General features: G+C 41.8%; 1 protein-coding gene and 1 pseudogene across 6 annotated transcripts in view; one reads left to right on the forward strand and one right to left on the reverse strand.

Moving 5' to 3' along the window:
* Positions 1-1,661: 1,661 nt before the first annotated feature.
* On the reverse strand, positions 1,662-4,386 carry LOC100969418 (keratin, type I cytoskeletal 18-like; annotated as a pseudogene).
* Positions 4,387-4,992: 606 nt separating this feature from the next.
* XPA (XPA, DNA damage recognition and repair factor) overlaps positions 4,993-18,832 on the forward strand; it is a 63,698-nt gene continuing 49,858 nt past the window's right edge. For 4 of the 6 annotated variants that reach the window (XR_003028863.3, XR_003028862.4, XM_008974056.4 and 1 more), the window contains exons 1-5: positions 5,000-5,280; positions 8,645-8,755; positions 12,768-12,873; positions 15,143-15,308; positions 17,346-17,463. Coding sequence is in view for 4 of the 6 variants with exons in the window: in XM_008974056.4 (XP_008972304.1) it covers positions 5,109-5,280; positions 8,645-8,755; positions 12,768-12,873; positions 15,143-15,308; positions 17,346-17,463 (673 nt within the window). In the remaining 2 variants the exon portion in view is untranslated. Of the gene's footprint in view, positions 5,281-8,644; positions 8,756-12,767; positions 12,874-15,142; positions 15,309-17,345; positions 17,464-18,832 lie in introns of all 6 variants that reach the window. The other 2 variants (XM_003820617.4, XM_034967847.3) reach the window with 2 other exon arrangements.

Here is an 18,832-nt window from a genome sequence, read left to right on the forward strand (position 1 = left end):
TTTCGAGGTTTATCCATGTTGTAGCATGTGTCAGTACTTCATTCTTTTTTATGGCTGAATAATATTTCTTTGTATGGATATACTATATTTTGTTTATCCATTTATCAGTTGATGGGCAGTTGGGTAGTTTCCAGCTTTTGGTTATTGTGAATAGTGCTACGTGAACGTTTGTGTGCAAGTTTTTCTTTGCACACCTGTTTTTAGTCTTGTGGGAACATACTCATGAGTGGAATTACTGACTCATATGGTAATCCTATGTTTCGTGTTTTGAGGGACAAACTGTTTTTCATGGCAGCTGCACTAGTTTACATTCCCACCAATAATGTATGAGGGTTCCAATTTTTTTTACATCCTTGCCAATACTTCTTTTCTTTTCTTTCTTTTGTTCTTTTTTTAAATTCTAGCCATCATCATTAAAGACCATAAAGGCCACTTTGATTAAGTCTCTTTGGGAGGTTTGAGGGCCATCTTCTAGTTTTTTAAGTTTCTTTCAGACGTTGGGGGCTGACTGGGAAATGAAGTGTAAATGGGTAGGTAGATTCTGCCCTCATTGGTATCAGGGCTTAAGGTGGTATAATTAGTTATGGCCTCTGAAATGCGGGAGAAGAAAAGAGCAGGGTTTTCACTGGGGCCTTGAGTGATTTCTTTTATCTTTTCATAGTTTACAGCCTTAAGGGCAGCTTTATCCACGCCAGCTATGAGGCATGATATCATATAGCTTCGTTTCTGTCTGTCTGAGGAAACTGCTTCATAATCCCAATTGGGGTCAGTTCTGGGGACAGCTAGGGTCCCTATAAGGTTATGGGCAGCATCTTGTTGGTGGAGGGTGTCTGTATGGGCCTGGGTGGTTGTCTGGATACATTCCCTGTCATCCGGGGTGAGGGAGGAGTAGAGGATGACATAAACGTCATGCCAGGTAAGGTCATAAGATTCAGTGACATACAGAAATTCCTTGTGGGAGGAGCTGGGGTCGGTGGAAAAGGAGTTAAGTCTCTTTTTAAGCTGGGAGAGGTTGGCTAGGGAGAAGGGAACATGAACTTGGACTATGCCTTCGGCCCTAACACCTTTCTCAAGGGAAGGACTTTGTAAGACCTTTGGTAGTGGGAGTGACCTTTGGCAGAAGGGGGTTGGGTGCAAGACCGGGTATGCAGTGGAGAAGGAAGGTTGGGATGGAGGACCAGGATAAGGGGGTGGGGGAGCGGAGCCGAAGGAGAAGGAGGAAGGGATGGTGGTGGGAGGGGGACTGAGAGAGGGGGTTTGTTGGCAGGGTTGAAATTAGAGGAGGAAGGCTTGCCTGGAGGTGTGAAGTGGTATCTCACTGTGCCTTAATTTGCATTTCCCTAATGACTAATGATGAATATATTTTCATGTGTTTGTTGGCCATCAGTACATCCTCTTCGGAAAAATGTCAATTTAAGTCCCTTGCTCATTTTTAAATTGGGTTGTCTTTCTGTTGTTGAGCTGAAAGTGTTTGTTATAAATTCTGGATACTAGACCCTTATTGGATATCTGATTTGCAAATATTTTCTCCCATTCTGTGGGGTTTTTACCCCCATTTTCTTCATAGTGTTCTTTGACATAGAAAAGTTTTCAATTTTTTTTTGACCTCTGAACTTTTTATTGGCCTCCTGCTCCCCAAAGTGTACCCTGCTTCTGCTGGCTTAATGTCTCAGAACTTTGGTGTCGTTGGTCAGACACCACTTTGCCATCCACTATCCGGCGGGTGGTGGTCTTTTGGATGGTTTGCATGGAGTTGCTGCTGTCCAGGGCATCACCAAGATTGAAGTCCTTGCCATCTTCCAGCAGGCAGCAGTAGGCAGTGCTCTCAGCCTCCAGCTTGACCTTGATGTTCAGCAGGGCCTTATACTCTTGAGCCTGGCACTGTCCCTCTGCCCGGGTCTGTGCCAGCTCTGACTCCAGGTGCAGCAGGATCCCGTTGAGCTGCTACCTCTGCAAGGCATAGCGGGCCTCGACCTCCCTCAGGCTGTTCTCCAAGCTGGCCTTCAGATTTCTCATGGAGTCCAGGTTGACCTTCAAGGACTGGACTGTACATCTCAGCTCCGTGAGCATCATCCCAGCAGCTCCAACCTCGGTGGACTGCGTGGTGACCACTGAGGTGCTCTCCTCAATCTGCTGAGACCAGTATTTGTCCAGCTCCTCTCAGTTCTTCTGAGCCAGCTCATCATATTGGGGCCGGATGTCTGCCATGATCTTGGCAAGGTCCTGAGATTGGGGGCATCTACCTCCATGGTCAACCCAGAGCTGGCAATCTGGGCTTGTAGGCCTTTTGTAATGCCCAACCTCATTTTTCCTTTTTCACCTAGGCTTGTTTCCACCTGAACAGACTCTCCCTTAGCTAAGAGAACCAGACAAACTCCATCTTGGCTCTTTCACTGGCAGCCCCTTCCTCAAGGACTTAACTTGTGCAAGCTGACTCCCAGCACATCCAAGAACGCAATTAACTGATAAGATACTGTGGCAAGCTATATCCACAGTCCCCAAGAATTCATCTGATTGATAACGCCCAAAGCCCTGCGTCTATCACCTTGTAATAGTCTTAAAGCCCCTGCATCTGGAACTGTTTACTTTCCTGTAATCATTTATCCTTTTAACTTTTTGACTACTTAACTTCTGTAAAATTGTTTTAACTAGACCCCCCCCCTCCCCTTTCTAAACCAAGGTATAAAAGTTAATCAAGCCCCTTCCTCGGGGCCGAGAGAATTTTGAGCGTTAGCCGTCTCTCGGTCGCCGGCTAATAAAGGACTCTTAATTCGTCCCAAAGTGTGGCGTTTTTTTAACTCGCTCGGGTACAACACTTTTACTTCCTCTTCGTGGTTCTTCTTCATGAAGAGCAGCTCCTCCTTGAGAGCTTCGATCTCTGTCTCCAGCTGCAGCCGAGTGACACTGGTGTCATCAGTGACCTCCGGAGCCCATGGATGTGGCTCTCCACAGACTGGCGCATGGCCAGCTCTGTCTCATACTTGACTCTAAAGTCAACAGCAGCAAGACCAGCATTGTCAATCTGCAGAACAATGCAGGCATTGTCCACAGTATTTGTGAAGATCTGAGTCCTCAGGCCCTCAATGGTCTTGAAGTAATGGCTCGTCTCTGACCTGGGGTCCCTTCTTCTACAGGTGCTCCTGGATTTTACTCTCCAGCTTCCAGTTCTTGGTCTCCAGGCTCCTCATTCTGTCCAGGTAGGAGGCCAGGCAGTTGTTCAGGTTTTGCACGGTCTCCTTCTTGTTCTGGATGCCTCCCATTCCTACCAGACCCCCGGCCATCCCCGCGGCCAGGCCCCCGGAACCCATGCTGCTCAGGTAGCTGGTGGAGTGGGACATGGGGATCCGGGAACCAGAGCCCCCGTGCCTGTACAGACGCTGGCTATGCTGCTGACCAGCCGGACACCGTAGCTGGGTGCCTGGACAGAACCCAGGGACCGGTAGTTGGTGGAGAAGGTGGAGCGAGTGGTGAAGCTTATGCTGTCCAGGGAGGAGAGTGAGAGGACAGGACTCAGGCTTTGCCGACGACTTTAATTTTTTTTTGAGACAGGATGTTACTGTGTTGCCCAGGCTGGAGTGTAGTGGTGCCATCACAGCTCACTGCAGCCTTGACCTCCTGAGATGGGTTCTTTTTACATTGCCCAGGTTGGTCTTGAACTCCTGGTCTCAAGCAATCCTCCTTCCTGTGTTGGCCTCCCAAAGTGCTGGGATTACAGACATGAGCCACTGCACCTTGCCAATTATTATTATTTTTTAATAGTGACAGGGTCTCACTGTGTTGCCTCAGCTTGTCTTGAACTCATGACCTCAAGTCATCCTCCTGCCTTGGCCTCCCAAAGTGTTGAGATTACAGGTGTGAACCACTGTGCCCAGCCTAGTTTTTAATTTTAATGAAGTCCAGCTTTTTTTCTTTTGTTGCTTGTGCTTTTGATGTTATGGAATTTGAAATAGTTTCACCTGGGCAAGATTGATGGGTAGGGAGAAAGAAGGATCTGAGGGGAAGGGAGATGGGGATGGCTTGAGATTCTATCTCTAATTCAACCAGAAGATTTCAGCAGGTAACTGCTTTATACGAGGTTTTGCAGCTTTATATACATATGACCGATAAATTAGAACACTGAATTGTGTTTCTGAAACGTTAACCACTGAATATTAGTGGGAAACATCAGTGTGTGAGGTTGTCTTTCTAAAAGCCAGTCCTAAATGGTACATGTAGTAATTAGAAGTTAATGTTTTCTGGTTTCAATTAAGCATTATTTGTAACAAAGGGAAAGCATACATTTTTGGGAAAGCCTGCTATGTTTCTTTTGTTACACTAGCCACACTTTTGGGAAGTCAGGATATTTGGCCCAGATCCAAACCCACTGTCTACCTGGCAGTAGCTCATCCTCACTGAAGGAATATTCCATGGGAAAGATAGCCAACCTTATGCATAGCAGCCTTGGAGCAAGTCCTGCATTTGCCTGAGGTCACACAGCAAGTTAACTGGGAGTTTCAACCCAGGTCTTCTCATTTTAAATCTAAGGCTGTGGCTCTAGGCCGTGTATCATAAAATCAGGACTATCATCTGTTGGGCTCTATGACTGGCACTACTACTACTCACTGTTATCATTTTTTGAGGTCTTCTACGTGCCAGGTTATTGTCCTGGCAATCTAATCCTCCCAAAGACTCAGTAAATGGTTCCATAATTATCCTCATTTTACCACTGAAGAAACTGAACTCTGGTTAAATAACTTGCCCAAGGTCACACAGACTTTAACTGTCAAGAGCTCAGACTTAACCCAGGCCTGACTCCAAAGCCTATACTCTGAATCACCAAGCGAGACCTATTTTAAAGGTGACCAGGTCGTGAGATATGATCTCGGCACGGACCCTTCTTCCGGATAACAAGAGAGCAGGTAGGTAGGCGGGTACTCCGTGTCCGCGCATGCCCAGACTCCGCCCAGCGCCCGGGCAGGCCACCCCGAGCCCCTTAACTGCGCAGGCGCTCTCACTCAGAAAGGCCGCTGGGTGCGGGGAGCGCAGAGGCGGTGCAGGGCGGCTGGCTCGCCTCGGCGTGCAGTGCGCGTGCGTGGAGCTGGGAGCTAGGTCCTCGGAGTGGGTCGGAGATGGCGGCGGCCGACGGGGCTTTGCCGGAGGCGGCGGCTTTAGAGCAACCCGCGGAGCTGCCTGCCTTGGTGCGGGCGAGTATCGAGCGGAAGCGGCAGCGGGCATTGATGCTGCGCCAGGCCCGGCTGGCTGCCCGGCCCTACTCGGCGACGGCGGCTGCGGCTACTGGAGGTTTGGGCCGCGTCCGCGGTTTCCCCTTCCCTCTCCCCGCCTCCCCGGTCCCCAGACTGGCTCGTGCGAGCCGAGTCCCGGGGCCCGGGGGTCGCGTCAACTCCGCTGGCGTATGTGTGCAGATTCTCCCCCAGTGGGAGAGGGAATCCGCCCAGCCAGCCGCCTTGTCAAAGCGTCCTGTCCACGACCACAGAGCGTTCCTCGGTCGCACCCGGGCCTCCTGACCCCCAGCCCCGGGCCTTCTTCGCTGCACCTCGGCTGCTCAGCTTCGATTTTTCGTTTAGGGATGCAGCCGCCCCCGCCGGGAGGTGTCAGCCACTGCCAGGTGTCAGGGCCTCAGCTGTCCCGGAAAGAGGAGTTAGACTAGTTCTTGATTCTGGCCTCTATACCTAGAACTAGTTGATGGAAGAGGCAGATCTTGGTGTTTGTTAGGGAGAGCTTTCAACAATTAGAGTTGCCAAAAGTGCAATGGATTGCTTCTCATGAGCTTCCCGTTACTAGAAGCGCTCAAATAGGAACTGGAAGAACGCTTACTTATGTGAAGTAGAGGAGATTCATCAATCAGAATCTCCTACTCAGCAATCAGAAGAAGGGACTGGATAGTAAACCTTTAAGATTCTAATCCATAGATTCCATGAGTCTATTTCTTGGACATGTGACCTCTGCGATTTCTTGGCAAAAACTAGATGCTCAAAACGTGTTTATTGATTGAAGTAAATTAAGGACTGATCTCTCATTGCAGATTATTCTCTTACAGAATTTGCCACTGGGGTCAACTAATAATCTTTAACAGGATACTTAAAATATAGTTTGGTTGACAGGCAGTTCTTCAGGGTTACCTCTATAACATGAAGTACTTGTGTTCCTAAAGCTCTATACTGCCCTTTGTCGAGCACAGTTTAGAGCTGTATTACTCTTTTTTATCAGCCAGATGTAGTGAGAGTGAGAAGAGTCTGAGGCTGGCAGCATGTCTTGATGTTCATACTAACACCGAAACTGCAAATTCCAGCTACTTTTGATGGTACTGGTCTCATCCTTTCTGCTTTATAGTGGTTACCTTTTATTCCTTTCTAAACTTGAGGCACGCTAGAGTCAGACAGAAAGTTCATTTGCACTGATTAATTCATAGTCATGATTCCATAAAGATTTCCAGATCTACGACATGGCTGTGGAACGGAAGGTGCAAAATAGCAAAAACTGACATTAAATTAAACTTTTGATCATGGAAAGCAAGGTAGAATGAACATTCTTTAAGATTTCTTAGGCAGTTCCCCAAGAACTGAACTGTATTGTAGCATTGTGTACAACCCACCATGTTTCAAGAGTTAGGTAAGTGCTGAGATTTTTATCTTTGTGACACTTTTATTTCATGGTACTATACAATTTTCTTTTTCTCTGTGTGCCATGACATATGCCATGAAAGACTGAAAAAACTTGCTTAGAATACGAAGAGTGGTGCTAAGGTCCTGGGGAAACAGCAAGGCATAGCAGCAGAGAGAAATCGGACTTTGTTTTGGGCATGAGTTAGCATTGTTTAGGATCCTGCTCAAGTCATGGGCTCGACTACTCCAGCTTTCCCTCTTCTTAATTCTCATTGTGTTTACTGTCATTCCATTCATTTACTTTGCTATTTATATTACATATTCTGGTAGGTTCATTCATTTCTATCCATCCAGTTGGTACTCATGGAATGTTTACTATTTGTCAGAAGTATACAAGTAAAGGCACTCAGTCTAATGAAGGGATACAGAGAGATGAACAGGCATTATAGTGTGAGAATTGCTGTTAACAGTGGAAACAAGCTTATAATCTAATCCTTTCATTTAATAGAGGGAGAAATTGAGGCCAGAGAAGGGGAGTGACCGTAGCAGAATAAAACATATTAATCTGTCTTATTTTAATAAATGGAGGTGTAACATACTGTAAAATGTACTCATCTGAATTTTACCTATGTGAATGCTTGTGTAAACACCATAGTGATCAAGACATGTACACTTCCAGAACCTTAGAAGTTTTCCTATTGTGCCTTCCTAGTCGGTGTCCACTCTCTACTCTCAGAAGTAATACTCTTCTGACCATTTGATTGGTATTACCTATTTCCAAACTTCATGTACATTGAGTCATACAGTATCTGGCTTTTTTTGCGCAACATAGTATCTGAGGGATTCACACATTTTGTTGCATGCATTGGTAGTTTGTGCGTTTAGATGTTGTATAGATTCTTTTGTATTATGCCACAATTTTTTCCATTTTCCTTTTGGTGGCTATTTGGGTTGTTTCCACTTTGGGGCTGTTATGAATGAAACCTCTGTACACATTCTTTTTTATGTATTTTAGTGGACATACACACTCACTTCTCTTGTGTATATGCCTGGAGATGAAATTGCTGGGTCATAGGAGAGATGTAGTTATGTTAAGCTTTAGTAGATATTGCCAAACGGTGATTATATCAGTTTCCAATCTCACCAGCAAAATGGCAGTTCTGGTTGCTCCACATCCTCACACTTGGTATTGTCAGTCTTTTTCATTTTAGGCATTCTGGTGAGAGTCTAATGATACTTCATTATGGTTTTAATTTGTATTTTCCTAATGATTAGAGATAATGAGGACCTTTTCATGTGCTTTTTGGCCGTTTGGATATCCTCATTTGTGAAGTGCCTGTTCAAATCTTTTGACTGTTTTTAAAAGTTGGGTTGTCTTTTACTGACTTAGAGGATTTTATTATGTATTCTGAATGTGAGTCCTTTGTCAGATATGCATACGTTAGACCTCCATTTTCCAAGGTTTCACTTTCTGTGGCTTTAGTTACCCACAATCAACCATGGCCCAAAATATGAAACGGAAATTTCCGGGTGCACACGCGCGCGCACACACACACACAACGCACCCCACTGCTGGAGTTCTAGCTGAGATCACCTTGCATCTTTAGATAAATTTGTGAAGAATTGACGTTTTTATAATATTGAGGCTTAAAATCCATACACAGTGTATTTCTCCATTTAAGTCCTCTTTGATTTCTCTTAGTGTTTTGTAGTTTTCAGGGCAGAGGTTGTACACATCTCTTCCTAGGTTGTTATTTCTTAATTCTAATTGTAGATTCTTGTGGATATTTTACACACATAATTACATCATCTGTGAATAGATGCTGTTTTACTTCTTTCTTTTCATCCTTTATGCCTTTTTGGTTTTCTTGCTCTGTTAGACTAGCTGGGACCTTCAGTATAATGTTGAATAGAAGTAGTGATTGTGGACATCCTTGTGTTGTTTGAGATATATTGAATTCAAAGGAATTTTCTGTTTATGAACAAGGTAACATACAGGCTTACCTACTTCAATTGTTGACTGCTTTTACTTACTTTTGTAGGCATGGCTAATGTAAAAGCAGCCCCAAAGATAATTGACACAGGAGGAGGCTTCATTTTAGAAGAGGAAGAAGAAGAAGAACAGAAAATTGGAAAAGTTGTTCATCAACCAGGTAAAGTGAGTTTTTCAAAAATAAGTATCTAGATTGGTTATTTTGAGTAACATGCATAATTCTATGCAAAGTGATGCTAAATAATGCCATAACTACTTTAATCAGTGAGTACATTATCTTTATAAAAGTGATAAAGTTTGGCAGTTTTGCTAGTAGATTAAAAAAACAATCAAAGAAACAGCCATGCATATGGAAATGATTATTTAACTTGTGGCTGATGTACTTAGGGGTTGCTGCTCTCTGTTGTTTTATAATAGGCAGGGTTAGCCAGTATATTGATTGGTAGAATAAATACTCAAAATTATCTTGATAGGCTGAAGTGAGGCACCAGAATCCAAGAGATAACATTTAGGACATTCTTTTATTTATCTGTGGAGAAAGAAAGCAGCTTACAAAGTATAAGATAGACCAGCATAAAAAGAAGGATGTAACTATGATCTAAGGTTAGTGCTTTGGTAAATCACTTATATGTACACATATCTTCACAGTGAGGGTACTTTCACACTCTTTGGGAAAAAGATAGAAACACTTTATTTGTTCATAAGTTTGGCAGCCAACAGTGCAATATAACAGCTATTTAAAAAAAAAACAAAAAACAGACCTATTCCAGTCTTTAGTTGCAGCTACAGAAGTGTTGTGCATTCATCAATGTAAGTGGTTGCCCTGCTTTGATCTATGTGTGTCTATATTGTTGTTTGCAGAAGCTGAGACTTGACGGATTAAAATATTTGTTTTTATTTGCATCAGGGACTGGTTTTGTGGAAGACAAAACCCAGGGTGGGGTTGGGGGGTGGCTGGGGATGGTTTCAGGATGATTCAAGCATATTACATTTTATTGTGTACTTTATTTCCATTATTATTACATTGTAATATATAATGAAATAATTACACAACTCTTGCTTATGGTAGACTGCCAGTTTCTGAGTGGTAAATGTAAAAGGGAGTGACAGTTTGAAAATTATCATTGTGTTTATTTAGGAATTCCCATTATAAAGAATATTTTAAATTAGAAAACTGCACATTTTAAATGTTTTGATTAATAATGCTATGTAATAGCTTCCTAATTGGTATTTCTACCACACTTTCTCTTCATTCTAATGCATCCTGGTAAATTTTTCAAAGATACCACTTTGACTATCACTAGCCTTGTTCCAAAATTTTTAGTTTTCCTTTTGTCTATAGATATGCTTCTCTAATATTCTACAAAAAAAGCATGATTTTTTTGTTTGTTTGTTTTCTTAAAGTTTGGAGATTAGTGTGTTATAACGAAGGAGGTAAGGGAAGGCAGTGATAGGAATATTTTGAAACAAACAATTAATGACATAATGACAATTCCCCTTTTCTTTTTTTTTTCTTTGAGACAGAGTTTCACTCTCGTTGCCCAGGCTGGAGTGCAATGGTGCAATCTCGGCTCACCGCAACCTCTGCCTCCTGGGTTCAAGCGATTCTCCTGCCTCAGCCTCCCGAGTAGCTGGGATTATAGGCATGCACCACCAGGCCCAGCTAATTTTGTACTTTTAGTAGAGACGGGGTTTCTCCATGTTGGTCAGCTGGTCTTGAGCACCCAATCTCAGGTGATCCACCCTCCTCGGCCTCCCAAAGTGCTGGGATTACAGGCGTGAGCCACTGCACCTGGCCGACAACTCCTTTTTTCTTCTTGTTGGAAATTGTGGCAGTTCTGAGAGTTGGAGCATTCAGCCTAAAGACTTCTTAGTAAAATTTATTTATTTACACACATATATATATACATATATATATATATTTATTTAGAAAGAGCCTTGCTCTGTAGCCAGCCTGGAGTGCAGTGGCATGATCTTGGCTTACTGCAACCTCCACCTCCTGGGTTCAAGCGATTCTCTCACCTCAGCCTCCCAAGTAGCTGGGACTACAGGCACACACTACCATGCCTGGCTAATTTTTTTTGTTTTTGTTTTTGAGACGGAGTTTCACTCTTGTTGCCCAGGCTGGAATGCAGTGGGGCAATCTTGGCTTGCTGCAACCTCCACCTCATGGGCACAAGCGATTCTCCTGCCTCAGCCTCCAGAGTAGCTGGAATTACAGCTGCCTGCCACCCAGCTAATTGACACCTGGCTAATTTTTGGATTTTTTTTGTAGAGACAGGGCTTTGCCATGTTGACCAGGCTGGTGTCGAACTCCTGGACTCAAGTGATCCACCCACCTTGGCCTCCCAAAGTGCTGGGATTATAGGTGTGAGCCACTGTGCCAGCCTTACTAATAAAATTTAAAGACTTGCTGGGAGAAACAGTTCTTACAGGATTAAGTTCCATAGCTAGGCATTTGAAGTCCTTAAATAATCTAGCTTTACTTACCTAGAGTGGTTTTTCTGTGCTGGGAGTTGAGGATACATGGCTGAATACAGCCTCTCCCCTTAAAAGAGTTTATAATCCACAAGGTGAGACAGTTGAAGAAGCTATTTGCTTTGTTGGTAGGGGGTAGAATGGAGGGAGAAAAAATTTTTTCCGTTTGGAAGTGAATTCTGTTGTTGTCTCTCTTCTATTACCATGCTGTTTATTGCTTTTTCTTGTGCAATGTTGGTGCCCTGTCTGTAAGCAGATCCCTTTTTGCCCTACCACTCTGGGACTAATCTCTTTTGTACTTTCAGCAGTGCTGTGGTGGGCAGAATAATGGCCCCCAAAGATGTCCATGCCTTAATCACCCTGGAACCTGTGAATATATTATCCTTATCATAGCAAAAAGGACTTTGCAGATATGATTAAGGTTAAGACCTTGACATAGGGAGAATATCCTGGGTTATTCAGGTAGACCCAATGTAAGCACACAAGTTTCCTTAAAAGTGGAAGAGGGGCCGGGCACAGTGGCTCACGCCTGTAATCCCAGCACTCTGGGAGGCCAAGGCAGGTGGATCACCTGCGGTCAGGAGTTCAAGACCAACCTGGCCAACATGGCGAAACTCTGTCTCTATTAAAAATACAAAAATTAGGGCTGGGTGCAGTGGCTCATGCCTGTAATCCCAGCACTTTGGGAGGCTGAGGTGGGTGGATCACAAGGTCAGGAGATCGAGACCAGCCTGGCCAACATGGTAAAACCCCATCTCTACTAAAAATACAAGAATTAACTGGGCATGGTGGTGCGTGCCTGTAATCCCAGCTACTTGGGAGGCTGAGGCAGCAGAATCACTTGAACCCAGGAGATGGAGGTTGCAGTGAGCTGAGATTGCGCCACTGCACTAAAACCTGAGCAACAGAGCGAGATTCCATCTCAAAAAACAAAACAAAACAAAAACAAAAATTATCCGGGCATGGTGGCGTGCACCTGTAATCCCAGCTACTTGGGAGGCTAAGGCAGGAGAATCGCTTGAACCCGAGAGGTGGAGGTTACACTGAGCTGAGATCGTGCCACTGCACTCCAGCCTGGGTGGCAGAGCAAGACTCCATTTCAAAAAAACAGAAAAAGTAGAAGAGGAAAGCCAAGAGTCGGAGGGACATGTGATTATGGAAGAAGTGGGTGATGCCATGTGAGAAGCCACCATTGCTGGCTATGAAGATGGAGGAAGGGGTCATGAGTCAAGGAATGCAGGCAGCCTATAGAAGCTGGAAAAGGCAAGGAGATGGATTCTTGCCTAGAGCCTCCAGAAAGGAACACAGCCCTGCCAACACCTTGATTTTAGCCTACTGAGACCCATGTCAGAATAAACTAGAGATCCGTGTGATAATAAATGTGTGTTGTTTTAAGTCACTCTGTCTGTGGTAGTTTCTTATAACTAATGTAGCACTAATACAAGTACCTTGTACATGGCTGGGATTCAGAAATACTTGTGGAATTGCTACGTTTTTTTCTTTATGTTACTTTTCTTTTTTCCTCTTTAATTTTTTTTTTTTAGATAAACATAATCAAGGTCTTATTTTGTCTTTTACTTAAATGTATTTATGTCAGGCATCGCATACATGCTGATAAGCTAATAAAATAGAGGAAAATATATTGTTCTAGTCATAAAAAAGGAAACTTAAAGAGTTCATTTTCCTTTTCTTAGGACCTGTTATGGAATTTGATTATGTAATATGCGAAGAATGTGGGAAAGAATTTATGGATTCTTATCTTATGAACCACTTTGATTTGCCAACTTGTGATAACTGCAGGTACTTATTTTAGATGGTGTTCTTAATTGCTAATGTTTATGTGTAGGTTTAGGGCAAAACAAGTTATATCTGTTTGGATTTGATATTTTCTTAGTAATTATGAATTTCATTTTGGGTGTTTCCTAAAATTTCTATGGTTTCTATTTTGCCAAATACAGTAAATCTGTGCTTATTAAAGCTTATGATATACCCCATAAAATAGGAAGGATGCTGATGGTTCTGCCATAGAAATTTCCTTTTCTTTTTCTGCTGGCCTGTTTTTTTTTGTTTTTGTTTTTTAACGTCTCTCAGTGGCAGGCTGCTACCCCTTCTCTTCACCCAGCCCTAATGATCCCTCTATTTCTTAATTATTCCAGGGTGTGTTACATCTTGGTCAGAGGAGTGGGGCCTTCAGTGAAAGGACAGTAGCTCCGAATACCTTTTTCATTCATCTTTTGCTACCCTCATAAAGAGAATAGATGAGGAAGAACTATATTCTTCCATTCTTTTTCTTCTTATAGACTTTATCCTTTTTTTTATATCACCCAGAATAACCTTTCTCACTTCACGTGGTTCTCCTATCACTACTGTTTACTCAGCCAAATGCTGTGTTGATATCTTTTGAACATTGAAGGTCCTATCTTGGAATCTTAGTTGGCCCTCTTACCTGTTCCCTGTGCTTACTTTGTCCCTACAGTCCTAAATCAACTCCTCACCTGCCTGAAGGATCTGCCCTTTCAGAGTCCCTGCTGCAGACATTGGGAGCCATCATGATTGGCTTGTTGCTGAGCGGAATCCTCGGTAGATAGAGAGGGAGATGTGGTCCCTGGTCTCATGATCAGATATATGGCTGGGAATGCTCTGGCACCACAGCTGGAACTATAGATTACAAACTCATTTCCCACCGACACAGTGGTTAAAGTCCACAGTATTGTTGTCATTCTTAAAGGCCAGTATAGCTTTTGGGAACTGAAACACTACATAGAATTTTATTTCCAAGAGAAAATGGAAGCAACTCTTGTGCCAGTTTAAAGAAAGTTGTGAATATATTACCTTGCCATAGCAAAAGGACTTTGCAGATATGATTAAGGTTAAAGACCTCGAGATGGGGAGATTATCCTGGGTTATCCAGGTAGACCGAATACAAGCACAAGAGCTTTCTTAGAAGTGGAAGAGGAAAGCTGAGAGTCAGAGGGACATGCGATTAGTGAAGAAGTGAGTGATGCAATGTGAGAAGCCATCATCACTGGCTGTCAAAGTGGAAGGAGGGGGTCATGTGTTCAGGAATGCAGGTGGCCTCTAGAAACTAGAAAAGGCAAGGAGATGGATTTTTACCTAGTGCCTCCAGAAAGGAACGTGGTCCTGCCAACACCTTGAAAAGTCTGGAAACATTACACTTTTATATTTAATCATAATCAGGAACACAGTCCTCCATTCTTTTTCAACATCGTCAAAGATGATAGTTTTAGTACCATATAGTCTACATGTCTCCTGTTAGTTTATACTTCTGAATTATTTAGCTTTTGTATAGCTCTTCCCAGTTTTAACTTTTATGTTTTTGTGATAGAATCCTCTGATAGAACCTTTGATTTCTCCCCTCCCTGATCTGTACCTGCTCTTTAGTGTTTACCATTTCAGTAAAGCCAGCTTTATTCACTGGCTATGTCTCCACTCTCCTGTGTGTATTAATTCCAAACCTGTTTGGCTCTAGGTTCACCATATCCTGAATTCATCGGCATCTCATCCTCTCCCACTGCTGCCTTAGTCTAGGCCACCATCAGCTCTTGCCTGGACCACTGCAGTAGTGTTCTAACTGGTCTCTCCCCCATTACCCCTTTCGCACCCCTAGGGTCTCCTTTTCATATAGTATTTTGCTCAGAACCTTCTAGTAGTTTCTAACCATTGTCTTCACCATTGCTTGCAAAGTCCTGACTGTCTCTGACTGTATCTCCCACCACTCCTCACCATCGCTTACTTCAGGTCTTCTAGTTACACTGGTCCTCTTGCTGTAAGCTCTCTGCAAAATACACCCCTGCCCTAGAGCCTTTTCCCTTGCTGTTCCCTTTGCTAGGAATGTTTTTTTCTCTAGATAATGTAACTTACCAGAATAAGTAAAAGATAAAGTATTTTTCTGTTAGAATTCTTATGTTGCTAATTTAACCATGAGAGTTGCAGGAAAAAGTATTTTATATGTCCTTTTTGCTGTGTGTGCCCCTAAGTTGCTGGGCTATTTGCAAACTTAGCTTATTTAAAATAACTAATTTATATAATGGACTTAATCTGTTTTCAGAGATGCTGATGATAAACACAAGCTTATAACCAAAACAGAGGCAAAACAAGAATATCTTCTGAAAGACTGTGATTTAGAAAAAAGAGAGCCACCTCTTAAATTTATTGTGAAGAAGAATCCACATCATTCACAATGGGGTGATATGAAACTCTACTTAAAGTTACAGGTCTCTAATAAGTTGTATTTATTATTTTTCACTCTGGTAAATTCTTAATAACAAACTAGTCATAATTAGTTTGGCTTTTGCTTACAGAGTGTGGAAGAACTCTTTTCCCTAGTTTTGCATATGCTTCACAGTCATGTATAATGACATTTAATAACATGTTTTCTCATTTTGCTTTTTTTTTTTTTTTTTTCCAAACAATAAGGTCTCACTCTGTCACTCAGGCTGGAGTGCAGTGGTCAGATCATGGCTCACTGCAGCCTTGACCTCCCGGGCTCAGGTAATCCTTCCACCTCAGCCTTCTGAGTAGCACCTGGCTAGTTTTTTGTATTTTTTGTAGAGATGGGGTTTTACCATATTGCCCAGGCTGGTCTCGAACTCCAGGGCTCAAGTGATCCTCCTGCTTTGGCCTCGCAAAGTGCTGGGATTACAGGCATGAGCCGCCACGCCTGGCCTCATTTTGCTTCTAATATGGCACTTTGAAACAAACCTGTTGCTATTGGGTGATGTTAAGAGTACAATTTGGAAACTAAAAAAGGTTGGAATGGGAGTCAGGCCCTGTTTCCTTACCCTCTTTCACCTCCATCTCCCACCAAAAAAGAAATATTTAAAAAAAAAGAAAAATTTCAGGAATTTCATAAATACCTAAAATCTAACTCTACCCATCTGGAATGCTAGCGAGTGTCCATATAGCTCTATAATCTCAGAGCAGATCGTCTCAACTCCACTTGCTGCAGATGGGTTATAGGTGTGCCAAGACGGTGATCCACTTAGTGGCTAGGACTGCTAGTGCCCAGGCCAGTTTCTGAGTCACAAGCAGCCTCCTGTATCTACCTCAGAGTGGTACAAATATTGTAATATTCTTTTTGTGCTGTTAGCTTAAAATGTTGGGAGGCATTGCTTTAGAGCACAGTTTGAATATATACTATACTAGAAAATCCCATATCTCCAAATAAAATTAAGAAGCCATATTGTAAAACAAAACGTGTACTGAATTTCATTAAATACTAAGATTCTGTTGATTAGAACATTCACTATTGTTTTATGTACCATTAAATATTTTTAAATGCCGCTGATTAAAATCAACATACGCTTTCTTATTGCTTGATGCTTTTATTTTATACTTGGTGAAATAGTGCCATTAGACTTTATTATAGTTTGTCATATATCACGACTTTTGCACACATAAAAGAGAAAATGCAAGTGCAAAAGACTTATGAAGGTATTCCTAAACTTTACATTCAGAGTCCAATTCTTCTGCACCACTTTTTGACTCAGAGTTGTTAAAGTACCATTAAGTGCATTGGTGATGCAGCATTTTCAGGGATGTTAAATTGCGGAAAACGTGATGTCTCAGAATATACGAAATATGAGTATATCACTTGATTATGTTAAATTTGAGTTTGGCTACGCTGATTAATATTACGGTCCTTTTAACATATTGTGAGAGGTATCCTGAGCATAATTCTTAGTGTGTAAATTCTCTTAAAATCTAAGTAAATACTATAAAGAGTAAAGGTATATAATGTAAAGTTTTAAAAGTAGAATGAAGACTTTTTACATCACTTGGTACCAAAATTAAAAAAAATATATATCCTGCAGATCAGAAGTCAAGTCGATAGAGACAATTATTGATCTTGAAGGAGATGAGTAGTAGTAATGGGTAATTTCCTGCGGTTGGAGATTTTTGGAGATGACCTCATATTTAGGTCTGATGTGGCTAATCTGTCAACAAACTGTTTCTTTGGTGAGCCCACCACAGTTGATCAAACTCACTGACCACGTGTACTTTTGATTCCTGTGACAATACAGTCAGGACAACTTTTCTATTTATAATCTAATTCAGCATACGTTTACTGACAGTTTCATAGGTTTAGACAGATGTTTTATTAGAGTTGTTTCTGATCATTAATATTTAAAATCTTTAAATTTCTAACTTGAGTTAGATCATTCTTTGGTACCTTTGGATTTGACAGTTAGAACTATAATATTTCGCAAGTCTGAATCACAACTTATTTAAATATGGATTTTGTGTTGTAGATTGTGAAGAGGTCTCTTGAAGTTTGGGGTAGTCAAGAAGCATTAGAAGAAGCAAAGGAAGTCCGACAGGAAAACCGAGAAAAAATGAAACAGAAGAAATTTGATAAAAAAGTAAAAGGTAGATGGCCACATTTTATATCGTGAAGGATTGTGTTTTACCATTTTGCAAAAAGCCTTTAACTAGATTCTTCCTGTTTAATGTCACCAATAGATTGGAATGTGTTTTTTAGAGGTTGAAAAAAATGAAAGTTTGCCCTCAGTATGTTGGTCTTCAAGGCACTAAGCTCAAACCTCACAGTACGACATTTCTGAAAAGGATGTACGTCATCATCTTAAAGTGAATCATGTTTTTATATAGGAAAAATGTGAGGATCAGGAGTGGTATCACTGGTCAAGGATTTGGCATCAATTAAATCTTAAGTATGATCAACAGGTGTGTTATAAAAAACACACCTACCAACAATCCCCTCTAATTGCTTAAAATGAAAAGCCATGCCCTAAGTCTTAGTCATCTAATTCAGCAGCTAGAAGGAACTTTTATTTTATATATGACCAAAAGACCCAGAAAGGTGGAGTGACTTGTTACATAGTTATTGGCAGAGTTGGGACTGGAAGCAGGCTTTTTTGACTGAAAGTCTCCATGAAGTAGTCATTTCTCTATCCATGCATCTGTCTTTGCATGCATTCCCTTGTCCATCTATCGCTGCATTAATTTGTCCCTGTTATCCATCCAGGTATGTATGTCTGTTAAGTCTGTCTGTATGTTCATCCATCCATCCATCCATCCATCCATCAATGCATCCAGTATTTACTAAGTGTCAACTATGTGCCAGGCACTGTGCTAACATAAATTCTGGAGTCAGAGTTTGTCAGGAGAGAAACTTAAAATTGTGCAAGTGTGCTAGGTACCATGATAGTGATGAACGTGCGGTGCTGCAGGAGCACAGAGGTCACTTTGTGCTCTATCACAGAATCCCTAAGAGTCTTAAAAAAGGAAACATACATGTTCTTCATGCAGTAATTATGCAGAGTCCCACTGTAGTGTACAGTGTGTAGAGATAACACATACTTTATGTATATATTCGGTTTGATATATATACTAAATTAATTCATTGAAAGTGAATGTCCTATCCATATAATTTTGCTCATGTTTTTAGGATTCATAAGTGGTTTTGGAGAGTGAATAAGATAAGGTCAGATGTCTTAAAAACAAAAAAGCAAAACCAAAAATTGAATGTAAGCCTTCCTTGTTGTGAGGAACACAAGTTGTTGTAATCCTTCTCATTGTGAGGATTTGTTTTTCCTTTGTCATTACAAGTGTAATTCAGTTACAGTGCAGAAAAGAGAATTACAAAGAGCTCTTATTGCATGATTTTCTACTCAGAGACAATCATCAGCAACATTTTAATTTTTGCTCTTCCTGTTCTTTTCTATCCTAAGATCCTTACATTTTTTTTTAAAATAAAAATGGAAGCACTATTTGACAC

The sequence above is a fragment of the Pan paniscus genome, chromosome 11 (assembly GCF_029289425.2).
Source record: "Pan paniscus chromosome 11, NHGRI_mPanPan1-v2.0_pri, whole genome shotgun sequence".
Classification (NCBI taxonomy): Eukaryota; Metazoa; Chordata; class Mammalia; order Primates; family Hominidae; genus Pan; species Pan paniscus.